Source organism: Dicentrarchus labrax, unplaced genomic scaffold (assembly GCF_905237075.1).
Source record: "Dicentrarchus labrax unplaced genomic scaffold, dlabrax2021, whole genome shotgun sequence".
NCBI classification, from domain to species: Eukaryota; Metazoa; Chordata; class Actinopteri; family Moronidae; genus Dicentrarchus; species Dicentrarchus labrax.
In genome coordinates this window covers 2,211,581-2,237,953 of record NW_026136719.1, presented here as the reverse complement: position 1 = coordinate 2,237,953, position 26,373 = coordinate 2,211,581, and the positions used below count along the sequence as shown (strand labels likewise).

General features: G+C 42.0%; 2 protein-coding genes across 2 annotated transcripts in view; both read left to right on the top strand.

Moving 5' to 3' along the window:
* Positions 1–1,935, top strand: part of fhod1 (formin homology 2 domain containing 1) — a 46,499-nt gene extending 44,564 nt beyond the window's left edge. Inside the window, 1 exon segment of the mRNA XM_051379672.1 lies at positions 708–1,935. Within this exon segment, the coding sequence (XP_051235632.1) occupies positions 708–790 (83 nt within the window). The 3' untranslated portion in view covers positions 791–1,935.
* A 630-nt stretch (positions 1,936–2,565) lies between these two features.
* On the top strand, positions 2,566–25,371 carry slc9a5 (solute carrier family 9 member A5). The gene is made up of 16 exons (XM_051379676.1): positions 2,566–3,070; positions 7,394–7,696; positions 8,361–8,524; positions 10,536–10,614; positions 10,705–10,882; positions 12,234–12,454; positions 12,771–12,973; positions 13,501–13,590; positions 15,237–15,307; positions 15,867–15,993; positions 17,979–18,070; positions 18,156–18,282; positions 18,566–18,715; positions 19,143–19,212; positions 19,434–19,562; positions 21,828–25,371. The coding sequence occupies exons 1-16, from the start codon at positions 2,719–2,721 to the stop codon at positions 22,412–22,414; spliced, it is 2,943 nt and encodes a 980-aa protein (XP_051235636.1). The 5' UTR covers positions 2,566–2,718; the 3' UTR covers positions 22,415–25,371.
* Positions 25,372–26,373: the final 1,002 nt, after the last annotated feature.

Below are 26,373 nucleotides of genomic sequence, written 5' to 3'. Positions count from 1 at the left end.
AGCATTAGCGCTGCATTAGCTCAGCATTAGCTCAGCATTAGCTCTGCATTAGCTCAGCATTAGCTCAGCATTAGCTCTGCATTAGCTCTGCATTAGCTCAGCATTAGCTCAGCATTAGCTCTGCATTAGCGCTGCATTAGCGCTGCATTAGCTCTGCATTAGCTCAGCATTAGCTCTGCATTAGCTCAGCATTAGCTCTGCATTAGCGCTGCATTAGCTCAGCATTAGCTCAGCATTAGCTCTGCATTAGCGCTGCATTAGCGCTGCATTAGCTCTGCATTAGCTCTGCATTAGCGCTGCATTAGCTCTGCATTAGCTCAGCATTAGCTCTGCATTAGCTCAGCATTAGCTCTGCATTAGCTCTGCATTAGCTCAGCATTAGCTCAGCATTAGCTCAGCATTAGCGCTGCATTAGCGCTGCATTAGCTCTGCATTAGCTCAGCATTAGCTCTGCATTAGCTCTGCATTAGCGCTGCATTAGCCCAGCATTAGCTCAGCATTAGCTCAGCATTAGCTCTGCATTAGCGCTGCATTAGCTCAGCATTAGCTCAGCATTAGCGCTGCATTAGCTCTGCATTAGCTCAGCATTAGCTCAGCATTAGCTCAGCATTAGCGCTGCATTAGCTCTGCATTAGCTCTGCATTAGCTCAGCATTAGCTCTGCATTAACTCAGAATGCTAACGTGTGTGTGTGTGTGTGTGTTTCAGTGAGGAGGACTCTGAAGAGCGGACTCAGTCTGGACGTGGTTCAGGCTCTGGGACTCAACAGCAAGACCGGAGACAAAGTCTGAGACTCAAACTGATCGATCAATGGATCAATGGACACTATTGATTAAAGAGACTGAACCCAGAGCAGCTGACAGACGCCACTTCACCAGGAACCACGAGCTGCTCTCTGATTGGCTGACGAAGACGACTGCAGTTTATTAACATTAACGACACAAAGTTCAAACATGCTCCTCTTCATCACTCCTCTTCATCACTCCTCTTCCTCACTCCTCTCCATCACTCCTCTTCATCACTCCTCTTCATCAGTCCTCTCCATCACTCCTCTCCATCACTCCTCTTCCTCACTCCTCTTCATCACTCCTCTTCCTCACTCCTCTTCATCAGTCCTCTTCATCACTCCTCTTCATCAGTCCTCTTCATCACTCCTCTTCATCAGTCCTCTTCATCACTCCTCTTCCTCACTCCTCTTCATCAGTCCTCTTCATCAGTCCTCTTCATCAGTCCTCTTCCTCACTCCTCTCCATCACTCCTCTTCATCAGTCCTCTTCATCAGTCCTCTTCCTCACTCCTCTCCATCACTCCTCTTCATCAGTCCTCTTCATCAGTCCTCTTCCTCACTCCTCTCCATCACTCCTCTTCATCAGTCCTCTTCATCAGTCCTCTTCATCAGTCCTCTTCATCACTCCTCTCCCATCACTCCTCTTCCTCACTCCTCTTCATCACTCCTCTTCATCAGTCCTCTTCATCAGTCCTCTTCCTCCCTCTTCATCACTCCTCTTCCTCACTCCTCTTCATCAGTCCTCTTCATCAGTCCTCTTCCTCACTCCTCTCCATCACTCCTCTTCATCAGTCCTCTTCATCAGTCCTCTTCCTCACTCCTCTCCATCACTCCTCTCCATCACTCCTCTTCCTCACTCCTCTTCATCACTCCTCTTCATCAGTCCTCTTCATCAGTCCTCTTCCTCACTCCTCTCCATCACTCCTCTTCCTCACTCCTCTTCATCACTCCTCTTCCTCACTCCTCTTCATCAGTCCTCTTCATCAGTCCTCTTCCTCACTCCTCTCCATCACTCCTCTCCATCACTCCTCTTCCTCAGTCCTCTTCCTCACTCCTCTTCCTCACTCCTCTTCCTCACTGAGGAGCTTTTTGATTGACGAGTTTTCAGTTTCTGTTTTAGATAAAATCAATAAAGGTTTTTAATAAAGACGAACTGCATCATTTCTTCATGTTTACAATCAATAATCAATAATCATCACTGTGATTTTACTTCCTGTCTGTCCGTCCTGCCGAGCGCTCCCTCCTCTGTTTCTCTCTTCTGTGGTTCCTCCTGGAGGATTAATCTGATCTATAACTGTGGCGCCCCCTGGTGGTTGAGCCACGCCCCCTGGTGGTTGAGCCACGCCCCCTGGTGGTTGAGCCACGCCCCCTCTGGAGCTCATTGCTCAATATCTTAAAACTAAATACGTTATCAATACGTGTTATGCAACTATTGATCAGCAACTGAAACGTTAACATTTCAAACGTTAAAAACATTATTGATCGAGTAGCTTCAGTGATTTTAAAAGTTCTTAATCATCTTAAAATTCAAATCGAGAATCTTTTCAACTTAAAGAATTTAGTTTGTTTCAAATCAAATGTTTTTGGTTTAAAATAACACTCAAATCAAATCACTTATTACAGTGAGTAATCAATGATCAATAATCAATGATCAATGAGCCTCACCAGAAAAGTTGCGGTTCTGACGTCACAGATGTGTAGCGTAAAGTTTTTGACGTCACTGATGATGTCAGTGAACGTGAACAGCCTCCGTCTCTTTAAAGGGGGGTCACATGCTCCGGTGTCCCCTCCTCCCGGTGTGTGTGCCTCCTCCTCCTCCCTCCTCCTCCCTCCTCCTCCCTCCCTCCGCCGCTCGGTGTCCTCTCGGTGTCTGGGTGCGTATATAAGCTCCAGGTGAGGGGGGATGTCCGCCCGCTGAGCTCCGGGTGGAAGATGCTGCTGCTCGGTCTGACGCTGCTGCTGACGGCCGCCGCCGCCGCCGACCTACCGGACACCGGCGCTCCGCCGCTCCTCGGGCCGGGACTTGGCTTCTCTCCGTCGGTCTCCGCCTCTGCCTCCGCCCCGCCGCTCCTCCTCCTCCCGCAGCCCCGGCCGGAGTATGGGGCTCCCGGTGTAGCCTTGGCCCGGTCCGCGGCGGAGGAGCCGGCTGTCCCCGCAGAGGAAGAAGAGGGTCCGCATCATCATCACGGCGGCGGGTACCGGGTGGTCCAGTGGGAGTGGAGCTACGTCCAGACCCCCTACATCATCGCCATCTGGCTGCTGGTCGCCAGCGTGGCCAAGATCCGTAAGTCCTCTGTGTGTGAGTGGAGACCAGTACCCGGACTGGTGCTGGACCAGTTCTCGGACTGGAGCTGTATACTGGTCTAGAAGTTTGATCAGAATCAGGTCTGTGTCTGTGGATCGATCTGTCTGATGGATCAGAGAAGTCTTAAAACTGGTTTCTGGTGTCTGATACTGGTTCTACTGGAACCGACTGATAGGACTAAAATACTAGATTACAGTGATTGTCTATAATTAAAAACAGTTTTTAGCTGTAATTTGACATAAAATCTTCTTAATGTTTAATTAAAGATATTTACAGTGTAAAACAGGGATCTATAAATATAATACAATAATCAGACTTACATTTCCAGCAGAGTGCTGTTATTATTGGATTGTTATTATTTTAATGTGAATGTTAAAAGTTATAGAAGTGTAATAAAAGTCATTATCTGTGAGATTACAGTAATTATTGCTGTTTACACTGATAACAACTGTATTTGGACAGTTTACCTTATACACTGATAAACAACATTTATTCAACGTCCATCATTATACAACATATCTGTCTGTTCACTAACTAATACATTAAAGTAATTATACAACTTAAAAAACTTAAACTTTAAATCAGCAGTATTTTTTATTATTTACAGTTACAGATTTGTTATTAATATTTCTATATATTTAATAAATACAGAATAAATCTGTAAAATAAACTTTATAAACTTATTTTTACAGTGCAACTGATCAATATTTTAATATTATATTATATATTAATAAAACTGAAACCAGAGGAAGATTTTAATGTCTGATGAGTTTACAGTGTGTGTAGATAATGAATGACTGAAGTCAGATATACTTTACACATGTGGCCCTAAAGGTCCTCCGTACAATACTGTTGTATTTAAACAGAGAAAGTTAAAATCTATAAAACAGAAAATATCTTCATTAGGAATAAATATGTCTGTGTGTCTGTCTGTCTGTGTGTCTGTCTGTCTGTCTCTCTGTATCTGTCTGTGTGTCTGAAGCTCTTATGATAGAAACATTCAGTCTCTCTCTCCAACCCTCTCTCTCTAAACACTGCTGGTGACTCACTGCTGCAGGACAATAACACACTATATATTAAACACACACACACAGAGAGAGACATACACACACACACACACACAGTAACACACACATTCACATACACACACACTGTAACACACACATTCACATACACACACACTGTAACACAGACACACACACACACACACACACAGACACATACACAGTCTCTGTCTGTTCAGCTGTTTCTCATCATGTGATCGTTAAACTAATAAAAACTGACTCATTCTGCAAAAATCTGCTTTACATTAATGGAAACATCCATAAATATATAACATATAAACATATATTATATAAACATATAAACATATAAATATATATTATATAAATATATAAACATATAAATATATATTATATAAATATATAAATATATAAACATATAAATATATATTATATAAATATATAAATATATAAACATATAAATATATATTATATAAATATATTATATAAACATATAAACATATAAATATATATTATATAAACATATAAATATATATTATATAAACATAAATATATATTATATAAATATATTATATAAAAAAATATATAATATAACTTATATATTATATAAATATATTATATAAACATATAAATATATATTATATAAACATATAAACATATAAATATATATTATATAAATATATTATATAAACATATAAATAAATATTATATAAACATATAAATATGTATAAAATATATGTTTCAACCATCCACATAAAAATATAATGTTTGATAGACAGAACCTCTCTATCGCCCCCTGCTGGCTGACTGCATACAGCTCGTAAAGCCTCCGTAGAAGAAGACTGAATGGGATCAGTGGAGCCAGTGGACCTCCCCCTGCTGGCCAATACACAGAATGCAGCTTTAACACACTGACATTATAAACTGTAGATGGTTCCCAAAAGTGTGTGTGTGTGTCTGTGTGTCTGTGTGTGTCTGTGTTACAGTGTGTGCGTGTGTGTTACAGTGTGTGCGTGTGTGTTACAGTGTGTGCGTGTGTGTCTGTGTTACAGTGTGTGTGTATGTGAATGTGTGTGTGTGTGTGTGTCTGTGTTACAGTGTGTGCGTGTGTGTTACAGTGTGTCTGTGTGTGTGTGTGTGTGTGTGTGTGTGTGTGTGTCTGTGTTACAGTGTGTGCGTGTGTGTTACAGTGTGTGTGTGTGTGTGTGTGTGTGTGTGTGTTTCAGTGTGTGCGTGTGTGTGTGTGTTACAGTGTGTGTGTGTGTGTGTGTTACTGTGTGTGTGTGTGTGTGTGTGTGTGTGTGTGTGTGTGTGTGTTACAGTGTGTGTGTGTGTGTGTGTGTGTGTGTTACTGTGTGTTACAGTGTGTGTGTGTTACTGTGTGTGTGTGTGTGTGTGTGTGTGTGTGTGTTACTGTGTGTGTGTGTGTGTGTGTGTGTGTGTGTGTGTGTTACTGTGTGTGTGTGTGTGTGTTACTGTGTGTGTTACTGTGTGTGTGTGTGTGTGTGTGTGTGTGTGTTACAGTGTGTGTGTGTGTGTGTTACTGTGTGTGTTACTGTTACTGTGTGTGTGTGTGTGTGTGTCTGTGTGTGTTACAGGTGTGTGTGTGTGTGTGTGTGTGTGTTACTGTGTGTGTGTGTGGGTGTGTGTGTGTGTGTTACTGTGTCTGTGTTATAGGTGTGTGTGTGTGTGTGTGTGTGTGTGTGTGTGTGTGTGTGTGTGTGTGTGTGTGTGTGTGTTACAAAATGTTTAAACAGGAAGTGGGAATATTTCAGCTCCCAGCAGTTGATTGTGATTCAGTTTAATACTGTTAATACATTTTAAATTACTTTAAAGTATTAGTTGTGTAACTTTAATGTATTAGTGAGTTAACTGACAGATATGTTGTATAATGATGGAAGTAGAATAAATGTTGTTTATCAGTGTATAAGGTAAACTGTCCAAATACAGTTGTTATCAGTGTAAACAGCAATAATTACTGTAATCTCACAGATAATGACTTTTATTACACTTCTATAACTTTTAACATTCAGATTAAAATAATAACAATCCAATAATAACAGCACTCTGCTGTAAATGTAAGTCTGATTATTGGATTATATTTATAGATCCCTGTTTTACACTGTAAATATTTTTAATTAAAGTAACTTTCTGTTATTTGCTGTAGTTTTTGGCGCCCAGTTTAATATTACTGTTATTATTCTCAGTGTAGTTTGCACGCTGGCTCCTGATTGGTGCCCTGAATGTGACATCACGAGGAGGTCTTGTAGGACCAGGAACCCTCAGAGAGCAGAGACGGAGCTGTTCAGTGTTTGATGGGTTTGATTGATGAGCAGCGGCGCTAATGTGAGCTAATGTTTGTGTGACTCACTGCAGACCTTCAGTGACTCCTCACTACGTGTCCACGGACACACACGCATCATCAAACACCGACCAATCAGAGAGCAGATAATATAATCTGTGTCTGTCCTCACATTTAAAACCAGATAAGTAAACTCTCATGAAACTCAAACAACTGCTGAATCATCTCAATCTTTAAGTAACACAAACTCAACTTATCTCTCTGGCTCATAGCGTAACATCCTTTAAGTGATTACTTTAGAATTTTTAAGTAATACAAACTTTTTAGGTTAAAAAGATTCGTGATGAAGCCTCTTTTACTCATTTTATGTTACAGAAAGATTAATAACTCTTTACTGGGTATATTGTTTTCAGAGTAAAAATTAAAATTAAGTCAGTGTCACTTAAACACTACTAACACTATTATAGTTTTAAATGTTGGTATAATCAGTTTCAGTAAAATGAACTGATCTGTTTTTACAGTGCTGGTGGATTTCAAACTGAGACACAAGCAGCAGAATGAGTGTGTAGTCAGCAGTGGTTGTTTAATGTGTGTGTGTGCTGATAAATGCTGACGCCAGGTTATTTGGCTCCGCCCATTTCTACCTGCAAGCAACCTGCAGATAAACACAGCGGAGAGCGCTAACGTCGTCGGTCTGTGGAGCTCTGGAGCCTCCAGTTGGGCTTAATGGTCGTCTCCATGTTGGTGTTTAGCAGCCAGCGGAGGTCATGTAAAGCGAGTTGAGCTGCTCTCATTGGCGGCTCTCCTGCTCACACAGGATCTGGTATTCCAGATAAACAGTAAAATGTGTTTGTGATGAGCTCGTTAGTAGTAATAGTGAAATAAAAAGGGACGGGGCTTAGGACCCTTGGACCCAACCTTAAAGACTAAACAAAGATCTGGATTTGTCCTGTAAAGCATGTCTTTCTGGCCCCGCAGTGTTCCACTTCTCCCAGCGGTTCACCACTGTGGTCCCAGAGAGCTGCATGCTGATCCTGCTGGGTCTGGTTCTGGGCGGGGTCGTCCTCATAGCCAATAAGAAGCAGCTGTACCAGCTGGAGCCCGCCCTCTTCTTCCTCTTCCTGTTGCCCACCATCGTGGGCGACGCAGGGTACTTCATGCCGGCCCGCCTCTTCTTCGACAACCTGGGAGCCATCCTGACGTACGCGGTGGTGGGGACGCTGTGGAACGCCTTCTGCACCGGCTTCTGCCTGTACGCCGCCAAACTGCTGGGGGTCATAGGTCAGCTTCCTCAGCTTTTAAACCTATTTTGTGGAGTTCCTGTTTTAATATATTTTAATTGTCTGGAGGCTCATAGCGTTAGCTGCTAACTAGCTAGCAAAAGTACAATGTAATGTTTATGAACCTGTAGCAACATAAACAACCATTATAACTGTAAACCATACAGAAGCTTTAACACAGTATATTTATTACTTTTAACTTTTTTACATGAAAGTAAGTTTTATATTTTATTTATGAAAATGAAATTAAACTATGACAATGACTCTTACTGTGTGTGTGTGTGAGTGTGTGTGTGTGTGTGTGTATCTGTGTGTGTGTGTGTGTGTGTGTGTGTGTGTGTGTGTGTGTGTGTGTGTGTGTGTGTGTGTGTGTGTGTGTGTGTGTGTGTGTGTGTATCTGTGTGTGTGTGAGTGTGTGTGTGTGTGTGTGTATCTGTGTGTGTGTGTGTGTGTGTGTGTGTGTGTGTGTGTGTGTGCGTGTATCTGTGTGTGTGTGTGTGTGTGTGTGTGTGTGTGTGTGTGTGTGTGTGTGTGTGTGTGTGTCTGTGTGTGTGTGTGTGTCTGTGTGTCTGTGTGTGTGTGTGTGTGTGTCTGTGTGTGTGTGTGTGTGTCTGTGTGTGTGTGCGTGCGTGCGTGCGTGCGTGTGTGTGTGTGTGTGTGTGCAGACGAGCGCGTGCAGGCCGACCTGATGGACTTCTTGTTGTTCGGAGCTTTGATCTCGGCCGTCGACCCAGTGGCGGTGCTGGCTGTGTTTGAGGAGGTTCACGTCAACGACACGCTCTTCATCATCGTGTTCGGAGAGTCGCTGGTTAACGACGCCGTCACCGTGGTAACACACACACACACACACACACACACGGGAGGTGAACTGAACTCATCACTTTGGTCCATGTGACTACCCTTACTGCTTACTGCGAGCTGTGGTTTATAACATATAATCAGTTCAGTCTCTAAAGATCCTCAAACGTCCTGAAAGTGGCGCTAGAGGAAAGATCATGGAGTCATTTTAAAGAGGAAATATATGAGCAGAAATCATCAGATTGTCCCTTTGATGAAGAGCAGAAAGTGCTCTTTTACTCGGTAGCATGTTGAGTTTGAGAAAGCTGAGATTGAACAGTTCTGAGCAGATTAACTGTTTAATCCTCAACAGCACTCAGAATATGAGCTAATCCCACCAACAAATGGAGAAAGTGTGGGAAACTGCAGCTGTGAGAGTTTCTACACCATGTGACCATCAACCCTCCTCCTGTTCTCCAAAGAGAAACCAGGATGCTGTCGGACATTCAACCTCTTCACAGAACCACCACAGAGAAAATACTGGTTGACTTACAGAAAGAGGCCGAATTTATGATTATTAGGCAACAACATTTAAGTTATAGTCATTTTAAAAATATGTATTGTATATATCTGAGAGTAACACCACAGTATGACCAGAAAAAGGAACATTTTAAACAGTCTGCTGTCACCGTCAGTCTAGCAACAGTGAATGAATAAAAGTTGACTGTCAACATCAGGAGGTAACACACGGTTACTCTGTTCCTCTCTTCCTCTGTTCCTCTGTTCTCTGTTCCACTGTTCCGCTGTTCCACTATTCCTCTGTTCCACTGTTCCTCTGATCTCTGTTCTCTGCTCTCTGTTCCACTGTTCCACTGTTCCACTGTTCTCTGTTCCAATGTTCCACTGTTCCACTGTTCCTCTATTCCACTGTTCCTCTGTTCCTCTGTTCCACTGTTCCGCTGTTCCACTATTCCTCTGTTCCACTGTTCCTCTGATCTCTGTTCTCTGCTCTCTGTTCCACTGTTCCACTGTTCCACTGTTCTCTGTTCCACTGTTCCACTGTTCCACTGTTCCTCTATTCCACTGTTCCTCTGTTCCTCTGTTCCTCTGTTCCACTGTTCCGCTGTTCCACTATTCCTCTGTTCCACTGTTCCTCTGATCTCTGTTCTCTGCTCTCTGTTCCACTGTTCCACTGTTCCACTGTTCTCTGTTCCACTGTTCCACTGTTCCACTGTTCCTCTATTCCACTGTTCCTCTGTTCCTCTGTTCCTCTGTTCCACTGTTCTCTGTTCCACTGTTCCACTGTTCCTCTATTCCACTGTTCCTCTATTCCACTGCTCTACTGTTCCTCTGTTCCACTGTTCCACTGTTCTCTGTTCCACTGTTCCACTGTTCCACTGTTCCTCTATTCCACTGTTCCTCTGTTCCTCTGTTCCACTGTTCTCTGTTCCACTGTTCCACTGTTCCTCTATTCCACTGTTCCTCTGTTCCACTGTTCTCTGTTCCACTGTTCCACTATTCCTCTGTTCCTCTTTTCCACTGTTCCACTGTTCCTCTGTTCTCTGTTCCACTGATCCACTGTTCCACTGTTCCACTGTTCTCTGTTCCACTGTTCCTCTATTCCACTGTTCCACTGTTCTACTGTTCCTCTGTTCCTCTGTTCCTCTGTTCCACTGTTCCTCTGTTCCTCTGTTCCACTGTTCCTCTTTTCCACTGTTCCACTGTTCCACTGTTCCACTGTTCCTCTGTTCCACTGTTCTCTGTCCTCTGTTCCACTGTTCTCTGTTCTCTGTTCCACTGTTCGTCTGTTCCACTGTTCCACTGTTCCTCTGTTCCTCTGTTCCACTGTTCTCTGTTACACTGTTCCTCTGTTCCTCTGTTCCACTGTTCTCTGTTCCACTGTTCTCTGTTACACTGTTCCTCTGTTCCTCTGTTCCTCTGTTCCTCTCTTCCACTGTTCCACTGTTCCTCTGTTCCACTGTTCCTCTGTTCCTCTTTTCCACTGTTCCACTGTTCCTCTGTTCCACTGTTCCTCTGTTCCACTGTTACTCTGTTCTCTGTAGGTTCTCTATAAAGTCTACATCTCCTTTGTGGAAGTGGGAGTGGAGAACGTTCAGACAGCTGATTACTTCAAAGGAGTCGGTGAGTCTACAGAGAGAAACACCATCGGTCTGTATCTGACCCTCCTGTTACTAACCTCCTCTTCCTCCTCTTCCTCATCCTCCTCTGCAGCCTCCTTCCTCATCGTCAGTATCGGGGGGACTCTGGTGGGTCTGGTGTTCGCCGTCATCCTTGGCTTCATCACTCGCTTCACCAAGAAGGTCCGCATCATCGAGCCGCTCTTCGTCTTCCTGATGGTCTACCTGGCTTACCTGACCGCCGAGCTCTTCTCCCTGTCCGCCATTCTGTCGTAAGTCCCGATCAATAGGACCAGTACCAGTAGGACCAGTAGGACCAGTACCAGTAGGACCAGTAGGACCAGTAGGACCAGTACCAGTAAGACCAATAGGACCAGTACAACCAGCACGACCAGTAGGACCAGTAAGACCAATAGGACCAGTAAGACCAATAGGACCAGTAAGACCAATGGGATCAGTACGCCCAATAGGACCAGTACAACCAGCACGACCAGTAGGACCAGTACCAGTAAGACCAATAGGACCAGTACAACCAGCACGACCAGTAGGACCAGTAAGACCAATAGGATCAGTACGACCAATAGGACCAGTAAGACCAATGGGATCAGTACGCCCAATAGGACCAGTAGGACCAGTAGGACCAATAGGACCAGTAGGACCAGTAAGACCAATAGGACCAATAGGACCAGTACAACCAGCACGACCAGTAGGACCAGTAGGACCAGTAAGACCAATAGGACCAATAGGACCAGTAAGACCAATAGGATCAGTACGACTAATAGGACCAGTAAGACCAATAGGATCAGTACGCCCAATAGGACCAGTAAGACCAATAGGACCAGTAGGACCAGTAGGACCAATAGGACCAGTAGGACCAATAGGACCAGTAGGACCAGTAGGTCCAGTAGGACCAGTCCTGGTTTGTTGTTGTTTATATTGGTAAATAAGTTCACAGCAGACGTTGACGTGTTTTTATTGATTTCATAATATTAAAATGGATTTGTCAGTTTTCTGTTGGCAGTTCTTCGTCTTTCTTATATTTTTTTCTCGCTCTGTTTATTGTTGTTGATTGTTGATTTTGATTGATTGTTTATTGATTATCGATAGATTTTTTTATTGATTGATTGATTATTGATTGTTGATTATTGATTGATTATTGATTGATTATTGATTGATTATTGATTGATTATTGATTGATTTGTTTATTGATTAATTGATTGATTTGTTTATTGATTAATTGATTGATTAATTGATTGATTGATTGATTGATTGTTGATTAATTGATTGATTGATTGATTGATTGATTGTTGATTGTCGATTGATTGATTATTGATTGATTATCGATTGATTTTTTTATTGATTGATTGATTATTGATTGTTGATTATTGATTGATTTGTTTATTGATTAATTGATTGATTTGTTTATTGATTAATTGATTGATTGATTGATTGATTAATTGATTGATTGATTGTCGATTGATTGATTATTGATTGATTATTGATTGATTATTGATTGATTATTGATTTATTTGTTTATTGATTGATTGATTGATTGTTGATTGATTGTTTGTTGATTGATTACTGCTGTACACTGAGACAGATAAACAAACCCTCCCTCCTCAGAATGACCTTCTGTGGTATCGGTGCCAATAAATACGTTGAAGCCAACATTTCCCAGAAGTCTCGGACCACGGTGAAGTACACGATGAAGACTCTGGCCAGCATTGCAGAGACCATCATCTTCATCTTCCTCGGGATCTCAGCTGTGGACAAGTCCAAGTGGGCCTGGGACACCGGCCTGGTGTCCTGCACGCTCGTCTTCATCTTCGTCTTCAGGGCGGCGGGTCAGTGTGACTCCTCTTCAGACGCAGGGCGTTTCCATAGAAACATAAGAACAAATGTCTCTATATATCGTCCAATCAGAAGAGAGAATGATCCAATAATTCATCACTTACAATCCTAATGATCATAGTGACAGAGACAATCAATAAATCCCCAGGAGATGGCAGCAGTGGGTTTTAACCTTTAGTCCTCGCCGTCCGCTCCGTCACACAAGGCCATTTGAATAAAACTTTATTGAAACATCCTTTAGCTTTATCGTATTTAGAGTATTTAATCTGTTCTGTCCTCTGATTGGCTGTCCTGTCCTTCGTCCTCTAGGTGTGATTGGTCAGACCTGGGTTCTGAACCGCTTCCGCCTCGTCCCATTGGACAAGATTGACCAGGTGGTGATGTCATACGGCGGCCTGCGAGGGGCAGTGGCGTTCGCTCTGGTGGTGCTGCTGGACGGAGAGCAGGTCAAAGCTAAGGATTACTTTGTCGCCACGACGATAGTGGTCGTCTTCTTCACTGTCATGTTCCAGGTAGGAACAATGTGTGTTACTGTGTGTTACTGTGTGTGTGTGCGTGTGTGTGCGTGTGTGTGTGTGTGTGTGTGTGTGTGTGTGTGTGTGTGTGTGTGTGTGCGTGTGTGTGTGTGTGCGTGTGTGTGCGTGTGTGTGTGTGTGTGTGTGTGTGTGTGTGTGTGTGTGTGTGTGTGTGTGTGTGTGTGTGTGTGCGTGTGTGTGTGTGTGTGTTCACACCGGCTGCTGATGCTAACAGTGACTGCTAACAGTCAGACTGAAGCTCTTCCTTTGACTATGTGACTGTATCATTTATCAGACTGCAGCTAATAATGATTCCCATTAAGGATCCATCTGCTGATCATTGATCCATTAATCCATTGATCCACTGATCCATTGATCCACTGATCCATTGATCCACTGATCCATTGATCCACTGATCCATTGATCCATTGATCCACTGATCCATTGATCCATTGATCCATTGATCCACTGATCCATTGATCCACTGATCCACTGATCCACTGATCCACTGGTTTCTCCATCAGGGTCTGACCATCAAACCTCTGGTAGACTGGCTCAAAGTTCCTCGATCCACCAGCAGGAAGCCGACTATCAACGAGGAGATCCACGAGAGGGTGAGTTCCCTTCCTTAGAGCAACAGAACAACAGAACCTCAGAGCAGCAGAACCTCAGAGCAGCAGAACCTAAGAGCAGCAGAACCTCAGAGCAGCAGAACCTCAGAGCAGCAGAACCTCAGAGCAGCAGAACTTCAGAGCAGCAGAACCTCAAAGCAGCAGAACTTCAGAGCAGCAGAACCTCAGAGCAACAGAACTTCAGAGCAGCAGAACCTCAGAGCAGTAGAACCTCAGAGCAGCAGAACCTCAGAGCAACAGAACTTCAGAGCAGCAGAACCTCAGAACAGCAGAACTTCAGAGCAGCAGAACCTCAGAGCAGCAGAACCTCAGAGCAACAGAACTTCAGAGCAGCAGAACCTCAGAGCAGTAGAACCTCAGAGCAGCAGAACCTCAGAGCAACAGAACTTCAGAGCAGCAGAACCTCAGAGCAGTAGAACCTCAGAGCAGCAGAACCTCAGAGCAACAGAACCTCAGAGCAGCAGAACCTCAGAGCAGTAGAACCTCAGAGCAACAGAACCTCAGAGCAGCAGAACCTCAGAGCAGCAGAAGCTAAGAGCAGCAGAACTTCAGAGCAGCAGAACTTCAGAGCAACAGAACTTCAGAGCAACAGAACCTCAGAGCAGCAGAACCTCAGAGCAGCAGAACCTAAGAGCAGCAGAACTTCAGAGCAGCAGAACCTCAGAGCAACAGAACTTCAGAGCAGCAGAACCTCAGAGCAGCAGAACTTCAGAGCAGTAGAACCTCAGAACAGCAGAACTTCAGAGCAGCAGAACCTCAGAGCAACAGAACTTCAGAGCAGCAGAACCTCAGAGCAGGAGAACCTCAGAGCATCAGAACCTCAGAGCAACAGAACTTCAGAGCAGCAGAACCTCAGAGCAGTAGAACCTCAGAGCAGCAGAACCTCAGAGCAGCAGAACTTCAGAGCAGCAGAACCTCAGAGCAGTAGAACCTCAGAGCAACAGAACCTCAGAGCAGCAGAACCTAAGAGCAGCAGAACTTCAGAGCAGCAGAACCTCAGAGCAGCAGAACTTCAGAGCAGCAGAATTTCAGAGCAGCAGAACCTCAGAGCAGCAGAACCTCAGAGCAACAGAACTTCAGAGCAGCAGAACCTCAGAGCAGTAGAACCTCAGAGCAGCAGAACCTCAGAGCAGCAGAACTTCAGAGCAGCAGAACCTCAGAGCAGCAGAACTTCAGAGCAGCAGAATTTCAGAGCAGCAGAACCTCAGAGCAGCAGAACCTCAGAGCAGTAGAACCTCAGAGCAGCAGAACCTCAGAGCAGTAGAACCTCAGAGCAGCAGAACTTCAGAGCAGCAGAACTTCAGAGCAACATAACCTCAGAGCAACAGAACCTCAGAGCAGCAGAACCTCAGAGCAACAGAACTTCAGAGCAGTAGAACCTCAGAGCAGCAGAACCTCAGAGCAACAGAACCTCAGAGCAGCAGAACCTCAGAGCAACAGAACTTCAGAGCAGTAGAACCTCAGAGCAGCAGAACCTCAGAGCAACAGAACCTCAGAGCAGCAGAACCTCAGAGCAACAGAACTTCAGAGCAGTAGAACCTCAGAGCAGTAGAACCTCAGAGCAGCAGAACCTCAGAGCAACAGAACCTCAGAGCAGCAGATGAACCAGGTTAATTGTGTGTTTTCAGGCCTTTGACCACATCCTGACAGCAGTGGAGGACATTGCAGGACTGCAGGGATACCACCACTGGAGAGACAAGTGAGTGACGTCACTGTGACATCACATTTACATCATCACATCTATGAATTTAACATCAAACTACAGTTAGACTGTAATCTATCTATAATCTATAATCCAGTATATTATTAATTATGAATCTATAATCCAGTAGATTGTTAATTATGAATCTATAATCCAATAGATTAATTAATATAATAATCTATGATCCAATAGATTAATGATTTATTAATCTTTAATCTAATAGATTGTTAATTATTATCTATAATCCAATAGATTAATTAATGAATTAATCTATAATCCAATAGATTTTTAATTATTAATCTATAATCGAATAGATTTTTAATTATTAATCTATAATCCAATAGATTATTAATGAATTAATCTAATACTTTAAAGTGGACTGTATGCTATTCTTGTAATGACTGACAGCGGACAGCAGGGGGAGCAGTAACACTGTCTGTCTCTCTCTCTCTCCCTGTCTGTCTGTCTCTCCCTCTGTCTGTCTGTCTCTGCCTCTGTCTGCCTGTCTGCCTGTCTGCCTGTCTGTCTGTCTGTCTGTCTGTCTCTGTGTGTTCAGGTGGGAGCAGTTTGATAAGAACTACCTGAGTAAACTGCTGTTGAGGAAGTCAGTGTACAGGAAGAGTGAACTGTGGGAAGCCTATCAGAAGATCAATATCAGGGATGCCATCAGTGTGATCGACCAGGTAGGGGTACTATAAAATACTATAATATCCTATAATATACTATAATATACTGTAATATACTGTAATATACTGTAATATACTATAATATACCGTAATATACTGTAATGTCCTATAATATCCTGTAATATACTATAATATACTGTAATGTACTGTAATATACTATAATATACTGTAATATACTATAATATCCTATAATATACTGTAATATACTATAATATCCTATAATATCCTGTAATATACTGTAATATACTGTAATATACTATAATGTACTATAATATACTGTAATATACTATAATATCCTATAATATACTGTAATATACTATAATATCCTATAATATCCTGTAATATACTGTAATATACTGTAATATACTATAATGTACTGTAATATGCTGTAATATACTATAATATCCTATAATATACTGTAATATACTATAATATACTGTAATATACTATAATATCCTATAATATACTGTAATATACTATAATATACTATAATATACTATAATATACTGTAATATACTATAATATCCTATAATATCCTGTAATATACTGTAATATACTGTAATATACTATAATGTACTGTAATATACTGTAATATACTATAATATCCTATAATATCCTATAATATACTATAATATCTTATAATATCCTATAATATCCTATAATATACTATAATATACTATAATATCCTATAATATCCTATAATATACTATAATATACTATAATGTCCTATAATATACTGTAATATACTATAATATACTATAATGTCCTATAATATACTGTAATACACTATAATATACTATAATATACTATAATGTACTATAATATACTGTAATATACTGTAATATACTATAATATACTATAATGTACTGTAATGTACTATAATATACTGTAATGTACTATAATATACTATAATATACTATAATGTACTATAATATACTGTAATGTACTATAATATACTGTAATGTACTATAATATACTATAATATACTATAATGTACTATAATATACTGTAATATACTATAATATACTGTAATGTACTATAATATACTATAATATACTATAATATACTATAATGTACTATAATATACTGTAATACACTATAATATACTATAATATACTATAATACACTATAATATACTATAATGTACTATAATATACTATAATATACTATAATGTACTATAATATACTGTAATGTACTATAATATACTGTAATGTACTATAATATACTATAATATACTATAATGTACTATAATATACTGTAATATACTATAATATACTGTAATGTACTATAATATACTATAATATACTATAATATACTATAATGTACTATAATATACTGTAATACACTATAATATACTATAATATACTATAATACACTATAATATACTATAATGTACTATAATATACTATAATATACTATAATACACTATAATATACTATAATGTACTATAATGTACTATAATATACTATAATATACTATAATGTACTATAATATACTATAATGTACTATAATGTACTATAATGTACTATAATATACTATAATGTACTATAATGTACTATAATATACTGTAATGTACTATAATATACTATAATATACTATAATGTACTATAATATACTATAATATACTATAATATACTATAATGTACTATAATATACTATAATGTACTATAATGTACTATAATATACTGTAATGTACTATAATATACTATAATATACTGTAATGTACTATAATATACTATAATATCCTATAATATCCTATAATATACTATAATATACTATAATATACTATAATGTACAGGAATAAAGTATTATATATTATAATGTAATAAAATATACACAGCACAGGTTTATTTTTGATCACGAGCAGAGGTCAGACGTTTGACCTCTGTGTGTGTGTGTGTGTGTGTGTGTGTGTGTCTGTCTGTCTGTCTGTCTGTCTGTCTGTGTGTGTGTGTGTGTGTGTGTGTGTGTGTGTGTGTAGGGCGGGAACGTGCTGACCTCAGCCAGACTGTCTCTGCCCTCGATGGCCAGCAGAGCCTCGTTCCCAGAAGTCACCAATGTCACCAACTACCTGTGAGTCACATGACTCAGGTCAAAGTTACGCTAACTGCTAACTGCTAACTGCTAACTCCTAACTGCACGTTGTTGGCGTGTTCAGGCGTGAGAACGGCAGCGGTGTGTGTCTGGACCTCCAGGTGATCGATAACGTCCCCGGAGCCAAAGTGGAGGAGGACACGGAGACGCACCACGTCCTCGCAGAGAACCTGTATAAACCCCGGAGACGGGTAACACACATAAAACCTGTAGCAGGTTCTACAGGGTTCTTGGGGGGGTTCTGTGGTCCTTAAAGAGGTTCCAGGGTCCAAGACGAGTCTCCTTGTAGAAAGAGTACCTTAGAGGATGAAGAGTTGCACAGCGGAGACTCATCTGTATAAAACCTGACTGAAGGGACGCAGAGTGACGGACACGTTAGCATAAGATGCTACATTCAGAGAACGTGAATACACACTGATCTGAAAGCAGTGTCTGCGTTGGTGATGTTGTTGTTGTTGTTGTTGTTGTTTGCAGTATCAGTCCCACTACAGCCGTCACTTCATGCCTCTGGGGGAGAAGGAGCGCCAGGACCGGGAGGTGTTTCAGAGGAACATGAAGAGCCGGATGGAGACGTTTAAATCCACCCGACACAAACGGCACAAGAAGGAGCGCAGCCTGAAGAAGGTGGGAAACACTCACTACTTTATTTATTCACAGCAACATGTTTACAACATCGTCTTCATCTTCAGGGTTTTTAAATATATAACTTCTACTGTATATAAATGACAAACCTTTATTTAAATAATCTGAATACATGAACGAGAGATTAATATCAAACAAGTTCCCTCCTCTATAAAGTTTATCCCCAAACACACTGGATCATCTAATCCTTTAAAATAAAAGAAAGTTAAATTATATAAGCTGCAGTGAGGATCCCATCATAAAGTAAGAATACCGTGTTGCTTTATTAGGAGCATAAATCCTCCTTAAAGAATCCTGAGCCTCTCTCTCTAATTAACACTCTCACTGTGTAATGACAGCCTCTGATTGGAGGCCGGCTGCTTCCTGTTATGGTTGCAGGTTAACTCTCGGGTTTATTCTGTCCTGACAGCGGCGAGGATCTGATGCCAAGGAGGATGGCAGCGACAAACCCAGACGCAACGTCAGCTGGCAGGACAAAAGTAAATAAAGCTGCTGATGGAGGGTTGGAGGGAGGAACCAGCGTCCATCACCAACAGTCTGCTTCACTTTAACTTTAAAGCTCCACTGTCAAACATTACTGTCATATAACAACAACAACAACGGATCTACACACAGACTGTAGTTTATATACACACACTGAGGCTGAGTGTGTGTGTGTGTGTGTGTGTGTGTGTGTGTGTGTGTGTGTGTGTGTGTGTAGATCCTGTGGTTGTTCCTGTGGAGTCAGAGGAGGAGAAAGGTGAACATTCAGACCCTGAGAAGGAGGAAGATGTCGGGATCACCTTCGTAGCGCGTAAAGCAGAGACGCCGAAACAACGACCCAAATCAGGTAACAACACACTCACACACACACACACACACACACACACACACACACAGTAACACGCACAGTAACACACACACACATGCACAGTAACACACACATTAACACACACACACACACACACAGACACACACACACACATACACAGTAACACACACAGTAACACACACACACACACACACACACACACACAGTAACACGCACAGTAACACACACACACACACACACAAACACATACACAGTAACACACACAGTAAACACACACACACACACACAGTAACACACACAGTAACACACACACACATACACAGTAACACACACAGTAACACACACACACACACACACACACACACACACATACACAGTAACACACACAGTAACACACACACACACACACACACACACACACAGTAACACACACACACACACACAGACACACACACACACACACACACACAGTAACAGACACACAGACACACAGTAACACGCACAGTAACACACACACACATGCACAGTAACACACACAGTAACACACACACACACACAGACACACACACACACACACACACACACACACACACACAGTAACACGCACAGTAACACACACACACATGCACAGTAACACACACAGTAACACACACACACACACACACACAGACACACACACACACACACACACACAGTAACACACACACAGACACACAGACACACAGGCACACACGCACACACACACACACACACATTAACACACACACACACACACACACACACACACAGTAACACACACACAGACACACAGGCACACACGCACACACACACACACACACATTAACACACACACAGACACACAGACACACATGCACACACACACACACACACACAGTAACACACACACACACACACACAGTAACACACACACACACACACACACACACACACACACAGTTGGACTATATTTCAGCATTTCATTGATTTCTGTGAATTAAAATAAGTGAAACAGCTGTTTTTAAAGTGTAGATGATTACTGAAGACGGTGGTTCCCACACTGGGGGTCGGGTCAAGTACACAGCTGGAGTGAAAGAGACATCTTTGCCCACAACTGAATGTAGTCACCATCGTTTCCATTGCACCTCCAGCACCCTGCATCCTCCCACAGCCCCGCTCTGTGCAACCTGGACGGGGTCCTATAGGCTCCGTTTAATATTTTAAATGAAATAAAGAAGATCCAATCCCCCTCAGTGAATCAACACTGAGGTCAGCTTCCCCTGTTGATCTGAGAGACGACATATCACCATCAAAATTAAAGCAGCATAGAGTAAAAGTAGCAGATGCCTCAACTGAAGGAATCTCCAAACTGACTCTGTCGATATCAAATTGCTGTTATGGATTTCACAAACTCGGTGTCCCCTTGTCATAAAGGTCACAGAGAACCTTGAACCCTTTTTGATACCACAGCTTCTGCCAGTACAGAGCCTTGGATTCAACCAGATTCCTGCATGTAGATAGAGATGGGGGTTGACCTTGTAACTGAACGCTACTCTCCTCCAGACCCACTGTATATGCGAGACAACTGGATGTGTATTGACATCTTGGGGTAATTTAGATGTTATAAAGTGTGCTGTAGAGAGAGGGCTACACAGGGTACTTTACAGAACAAACCAGGGCAGGGCTCGCTCTGCAACAACCAGTGTGCCATGTGTCTAAGGTTTGGGACTGCCGACCCTGAGTCTGGGTCGTTCCATAAGGAAGTATTGCATTATCTGTCTAAATAAACTGTTTAAACTATGACTGAGGGATTTTGATCAGGACGGCTTGTAACACATAATCAAATTCAGGAGCACCAAATTTAATCAGGTTGGCTCACAGAGAGAGAAAGCAGAGAAACACTCAATGACCTCAGTTTATCCAGCAGGAGTTCAAAGTTGCACAATTCAGCCAAATTTGGGGGGAATGTTATTCCAGTACATCAAGCCCTTTGTGGGTTAGGGTTGGAAGAGTGACTCTGAGTTAAAGTTGTATTCAGATATTTTGAGCAAGGAAGCAGACGATATTCTAAATTATGAATTCATTATTAATTATTGGTCATTATCAACAGACGAGACAGAGCGAATGAATCCCACTTGGTTTCCAACCTTGTTTATGATTGTACAGATAATACAGACAATATTCACAGGAAATAATCTGCTATAACTTCCTGCTGTTACTGTGTTCCCTGTTTGGGTTCATTGGACCGTTTATCAGTTTCTGTTATTGTTGTGTCTCCTCCGTCAGTCCCAGCAGCTCTGGACGGGAGTCCCTTAGCCAGCCCCTCCTCCCCCCCCAGTGGGGACAGCCACCTCCCATGGAAGGGCAGCGTGGGTTCTCCTCCCCCCTGTGTGTCTGTGGAGGCCAACAAGATCATCCCTGTGGACCTCCAGCAGGCCTGGAACCAGAGCATCTCCTCCCTGGAGAGCATCTCCTCCCCGCCCGTCCCCGCCGAGCCCGTCCACCCCCGCGTCAGCGCCCTCTCCAGATTGGGAGGACCCCGGCCGGCCTCCTACACCCCACCGGGCAGTACGGCCGGCAGCACCTCCTCCATCGGGGCTCAGGTGTTGCAGGGTCCCTTCTGCTTCCCGGAGAGGAATAAGAAGGAGGAGGAAGAGGAGGAGGAAGAGGGGGGAGCAGTGCAGGAGATGCAGCCACTCATGTCATCTCTGAGGCCCCCCGGCTCCCTCATGCCGCCTCCGGCCCCACCGCCGCCCGGCTCCGCCCCGGGTCAGGCAGGAGGAGGGAACCCCTGCGTCTACCTGCGGAGCCTGGTGATGGCGCCTTCTCCTGGCAGCGGGGAGCCACACAGCCGAGGCCCCACCCAGCTGTAGACCCCAGATCAGTCCCGTCCCCTCAGAGCGGAGCGGGAACTTCTCTCAGCCAATCAGCAGCTTCAGCACTCACACACACACCGTCCAATAGGAACGCAGCTCACGGTCTTACATTGTCTCTGTATCACAGCTGTCCATCCGTCCACATAATCCTGCAACTAATCATTATTTTCATTATTGATTAATCTGTCAATCATTTTCTCCATTAATCAATGAGTTCTTTAGTCCAGAAAATGTCAGGAAGGACAACAGAAACCAGAAATATTCACATTGAGAAGCTGAAATATTTTTTTATTAATTAATTAAATTTAGGAGCAGTAGTCATTACTCATTTTAATCAGGTTGACCTACCAGGAAAGAAAAAGCCCAACACTCAATGTCCTCAGTTTATCCAGCAGGTGTTCAAAGTTGCACAATTCAGCCAAATTTTGGGGGGAATGTTATTCTGGTACGTCAAACCCTTCGTGGGGCAGCTGAAACTACCGAGCAGTCTGCTGTTGGGTGGGGGGGTCTCTGATTTTGGCCAGTTAATGTTGTATCCAGAAGATTTTGAGAAACTATCTAGAGAAAGGACGCAGACAAACAGGAGGATGTCATCAGCAAAAATAAAGACCCACAACGATTAATAAATAAATGATAAAAAATAAAAATAGCTGGTGATTAATTTAAAGTTGACAACTAATCGATTAATCAACTAATCACTTTTCTGACTCTTATGTCAAAAGTTTCTTCTGTCTGTCAGTCTGGTGTTATTCTGTGTTTTCCTTCACGTTCAGACTCAAACCAACAACCTGTCTATCAGATATATTCTGTTGGTTTCAGTTCTGTTGGCTGTTGATGAGACAGTGACCAGTGACTCACAGTTTCACATCAACAGTGAGCTCCACACTGAAATAATTCACCCAGTCATGGCTCAACACTGCTCTCCTCTTTAGGTCTTTATAGGAAATGAACTGCAGTATTGATCAGTTCTCCAATAAATGCTATGTAATCAATCATAAAGGTCCTGCAGGAGGTGGATGGATTGTCTTAAACCAGAGATATTCTCGTTGTTAACCCTTCTAAGTCCCTACATCTTTCCTGGCTAATCTACATCAATCGTTAGCTAGCTGGCTAATTAGCCTGTGTTCTGCTAATATCGCTATCAGATATAACTTGCTAACCAGCAATTAATGTAGATTAGCTAACATGCTAGCTAACCATTAATGTAGCCTAGCTAACTAGCTAAGCATTAGCATTTTGCTAATATTAGCTATTTTAAGATGTGACTATATATATGTCTCTTTTATCTTTGAACCATCTTCAAAATGTGGTTGTCTTTTCAACATAGTCTAGCATATAGCATATCTAAGCACAGGAAAGGAGGAAGTTGGCCGAGGGTTGCTCAATTGTTATTGGAGCACAAAGAAAAAGGGGCGGGGCTTAGGAAGGGTCAGAGGACATGCACAACCATTGGTCCAAACGCAGGATACACGAAGCAGCCATTAAGTATGCTAGTGCGTGGTTAAAAGCGTCTCCGGCCTTAAAGGATCATTCTGGTTTATCACAACTTTAACTGTATTTTTGTAGTTTTTTGTACTCACAAAGTAGAACGTTATAATCTTAGCAGGTAATTAATGAGTACAGTATTGTCACAGCTGACTAAAGTGACGGACATGTGATAAAATGGTCCTTTAATGGAGGCTGAAACCTGCTGTCTGACCACAGCTCATAGAAGCTTTTAAAGCCTTATTTCTCTGTCTGTACACACACTGTCAACATGTATATTGATTCTGTCAAAGCTGCTCATATAAAGTCTAAAAATGTATTTTGTAAAGCTGCAAATATATGAAATCTACAGAGTTAGTTTATTTTGAATGACCAAAGTGTGTAAAAAGAGCATAAAGAACATTTCTACAGTGTGTATAACTGCCTTACAGTGTAGCTGAGTCAGTGTTCGACCATCAGGTTCAATGTTCCACCAGCAGCGTCTCTGTGATCGTCTTTACTTTGCAGTCTGTTGTGTCGCTTGTTTTGCCAAAGAATGTGTTTGCCTTAATGTCAGAGCTGCTTCAGTCTGATTACAGTCCGACAGCCGCTGCAGCAGCTTGACTCTGACACTGCCGCTGACACCCAGTCGCTCAACCAGGACACACTTACAGCGGACGGTTAGAGCCACATGGCAAACATTTATCTGAGTTTAAAGTAAAAAAATGTGGTCATATCTTCTTCTGTACACTCCAGCAATACGTTTGCAAGAGAGTGTTTTGGAAATGTTGACATGCCAAATGACCTCTTTCACAGCAGTATTATTAAAGCACCTCATGGCTGTATATATGATTATATGAAGGATGGCAGCCTTGTTCTTGCTCTCGTAGAGAACTACTGTGCCCTTATTATGGGAGGGAAATGGGTTTAATGTTGCTGTACACGTTACCTATATGGAGATATATAGATATATATATTAGTGCCAGCTCAGAGCTATCAGAGCTTCTGGAATAATACAATGTAGTCGTAATTAAAATTTGGATGAAAAATGATAATTATAAAAAAGTTCCATATGAGGTGAAAGCACCCACCAACGAAGAAGTAATTCCCTGTGTGAACACATGAAGTGATAAAGTGAAGAATGATGCAGAATATGGAGGATGAAGTGGTGAATGTGACTCTGCTGCAGCGGCCTGTTGGTGGCTGTTGATGGCGTCTTATCGTTGCCTCATTGTACAGCAGTGAGAACAAACCTTTATACTGTACAGATACTTGAACCAGAGAGGTGTTAGCAGTGTGGATACTTTAATCACGCTTTATTTGAACACAACAATGTGTCGCACAGCATCACAGCCGTCTGTCTCATCTGTGATTCAGGTCGTCGTGTGGAAAATCGAATGAAATAAAATCTGTCTTTGTGCCAAATGTTTGTTAGCTTCTGTCCACAGAACTCAAAGCCAATAAATGTGAGGTGTGTTTTTCTGAATGAACTCAGCTGACTGTGCTTCTTGTGCTCCCGCAGTTAGAGCTAATGTGTGATGGCTGTAATTAATAATACAAACTCCACTTTATGTTCAATGTAACTTCCAGGAAAAGTACAATTTAAGACTATCAACATGAAATAATACATAAACTCATAAAAGGTAAGAGAACCACAAAATAAAATGTTTCTAATTAAATGACAGAGCAGACAATATGATGAACAGCAATATTAATACACATGAATCGGCGCCCGGTTTGCTGCAGCGGCCCGGGTTCGAATCCGACCTGCGGCCCTTTGCTGCGTCTCATCCCCTCTCTCTACACCCACCTTTCCTGTCTCTCTACAGCTGTCTCTATAAAAATAAAGCCAAGAAAAGGCCAAAAAAATAACTTAAAAAAAGAAAGAAACAGATGAATGAAATATTAAATAATAATAATAACTACAATTTAAATGATTAATAAATTAAATGGAATATTTCAATTTGTTGAGCACATTGAACGGTAGCTGTGAGGTTTTAGGCTAAATGAGGAAGAGGAGTGTGAAGCAGCAGGTTTAAATAATGAGGAAATATTAATTAATATTAATTAATATTAATAATGAGCTGTCTGTTAGCTTAGCTAGCATCACAAATGCATGTCCCGCCCTCCTCTGCCTCTGATTGGCTAGTACCCGTTGCCTTCGTTGGTTTGATTGGTTCGGTTCAGGCATGAAGAGTGTGATTGGTTAGTGTAAGAGCGAGAGTGTCAGGATGAGCCAATCAGAGGCAGAGGAGGGCGGGACATAACGAAGTCCGGGAAAATAGCACCGTGTGTGTAGTTGATCCATCCGGTGAGTAATGAACTCTTAATGAGACACTATTGTTCCTCATTAAGAGTTAATATTATTATTATTATTATTATTATTATTATTATCGCCTTCTAACGCAGCATTCTCAAGAACTCATGGAAATTTGCATAAAATTCAATCGTAGCTAAAATACCGATATGACATTGTCTCCGTGCACGGGCGG

Excerpts from the sequence above, each read along its gene's own strand:
- slc9a5 (XM_051379676.1), top strand. The coding sequence starts at position 2,719 with ATGCTGCTGCTCGGTCTGACGCTGCTGCTGACGGCCGCCGCCGCCGCC. Across the intron at positions 12,455-12,770 it reads CTTCGTCTTCAGGGCGGCGG|GTGTGATTGGTCAGACCTGG; the intron begins GTCAGTGTGACT and ends TTCGTCCTCTAG. Across the intron at positions 19,563-21,827 it reads GAAACAACGACCCAAATCAG|TCCCAGCAGCTCTGGACGGG; the intron begins GTAACAACACAC and ends CTCCTCCGTCAG.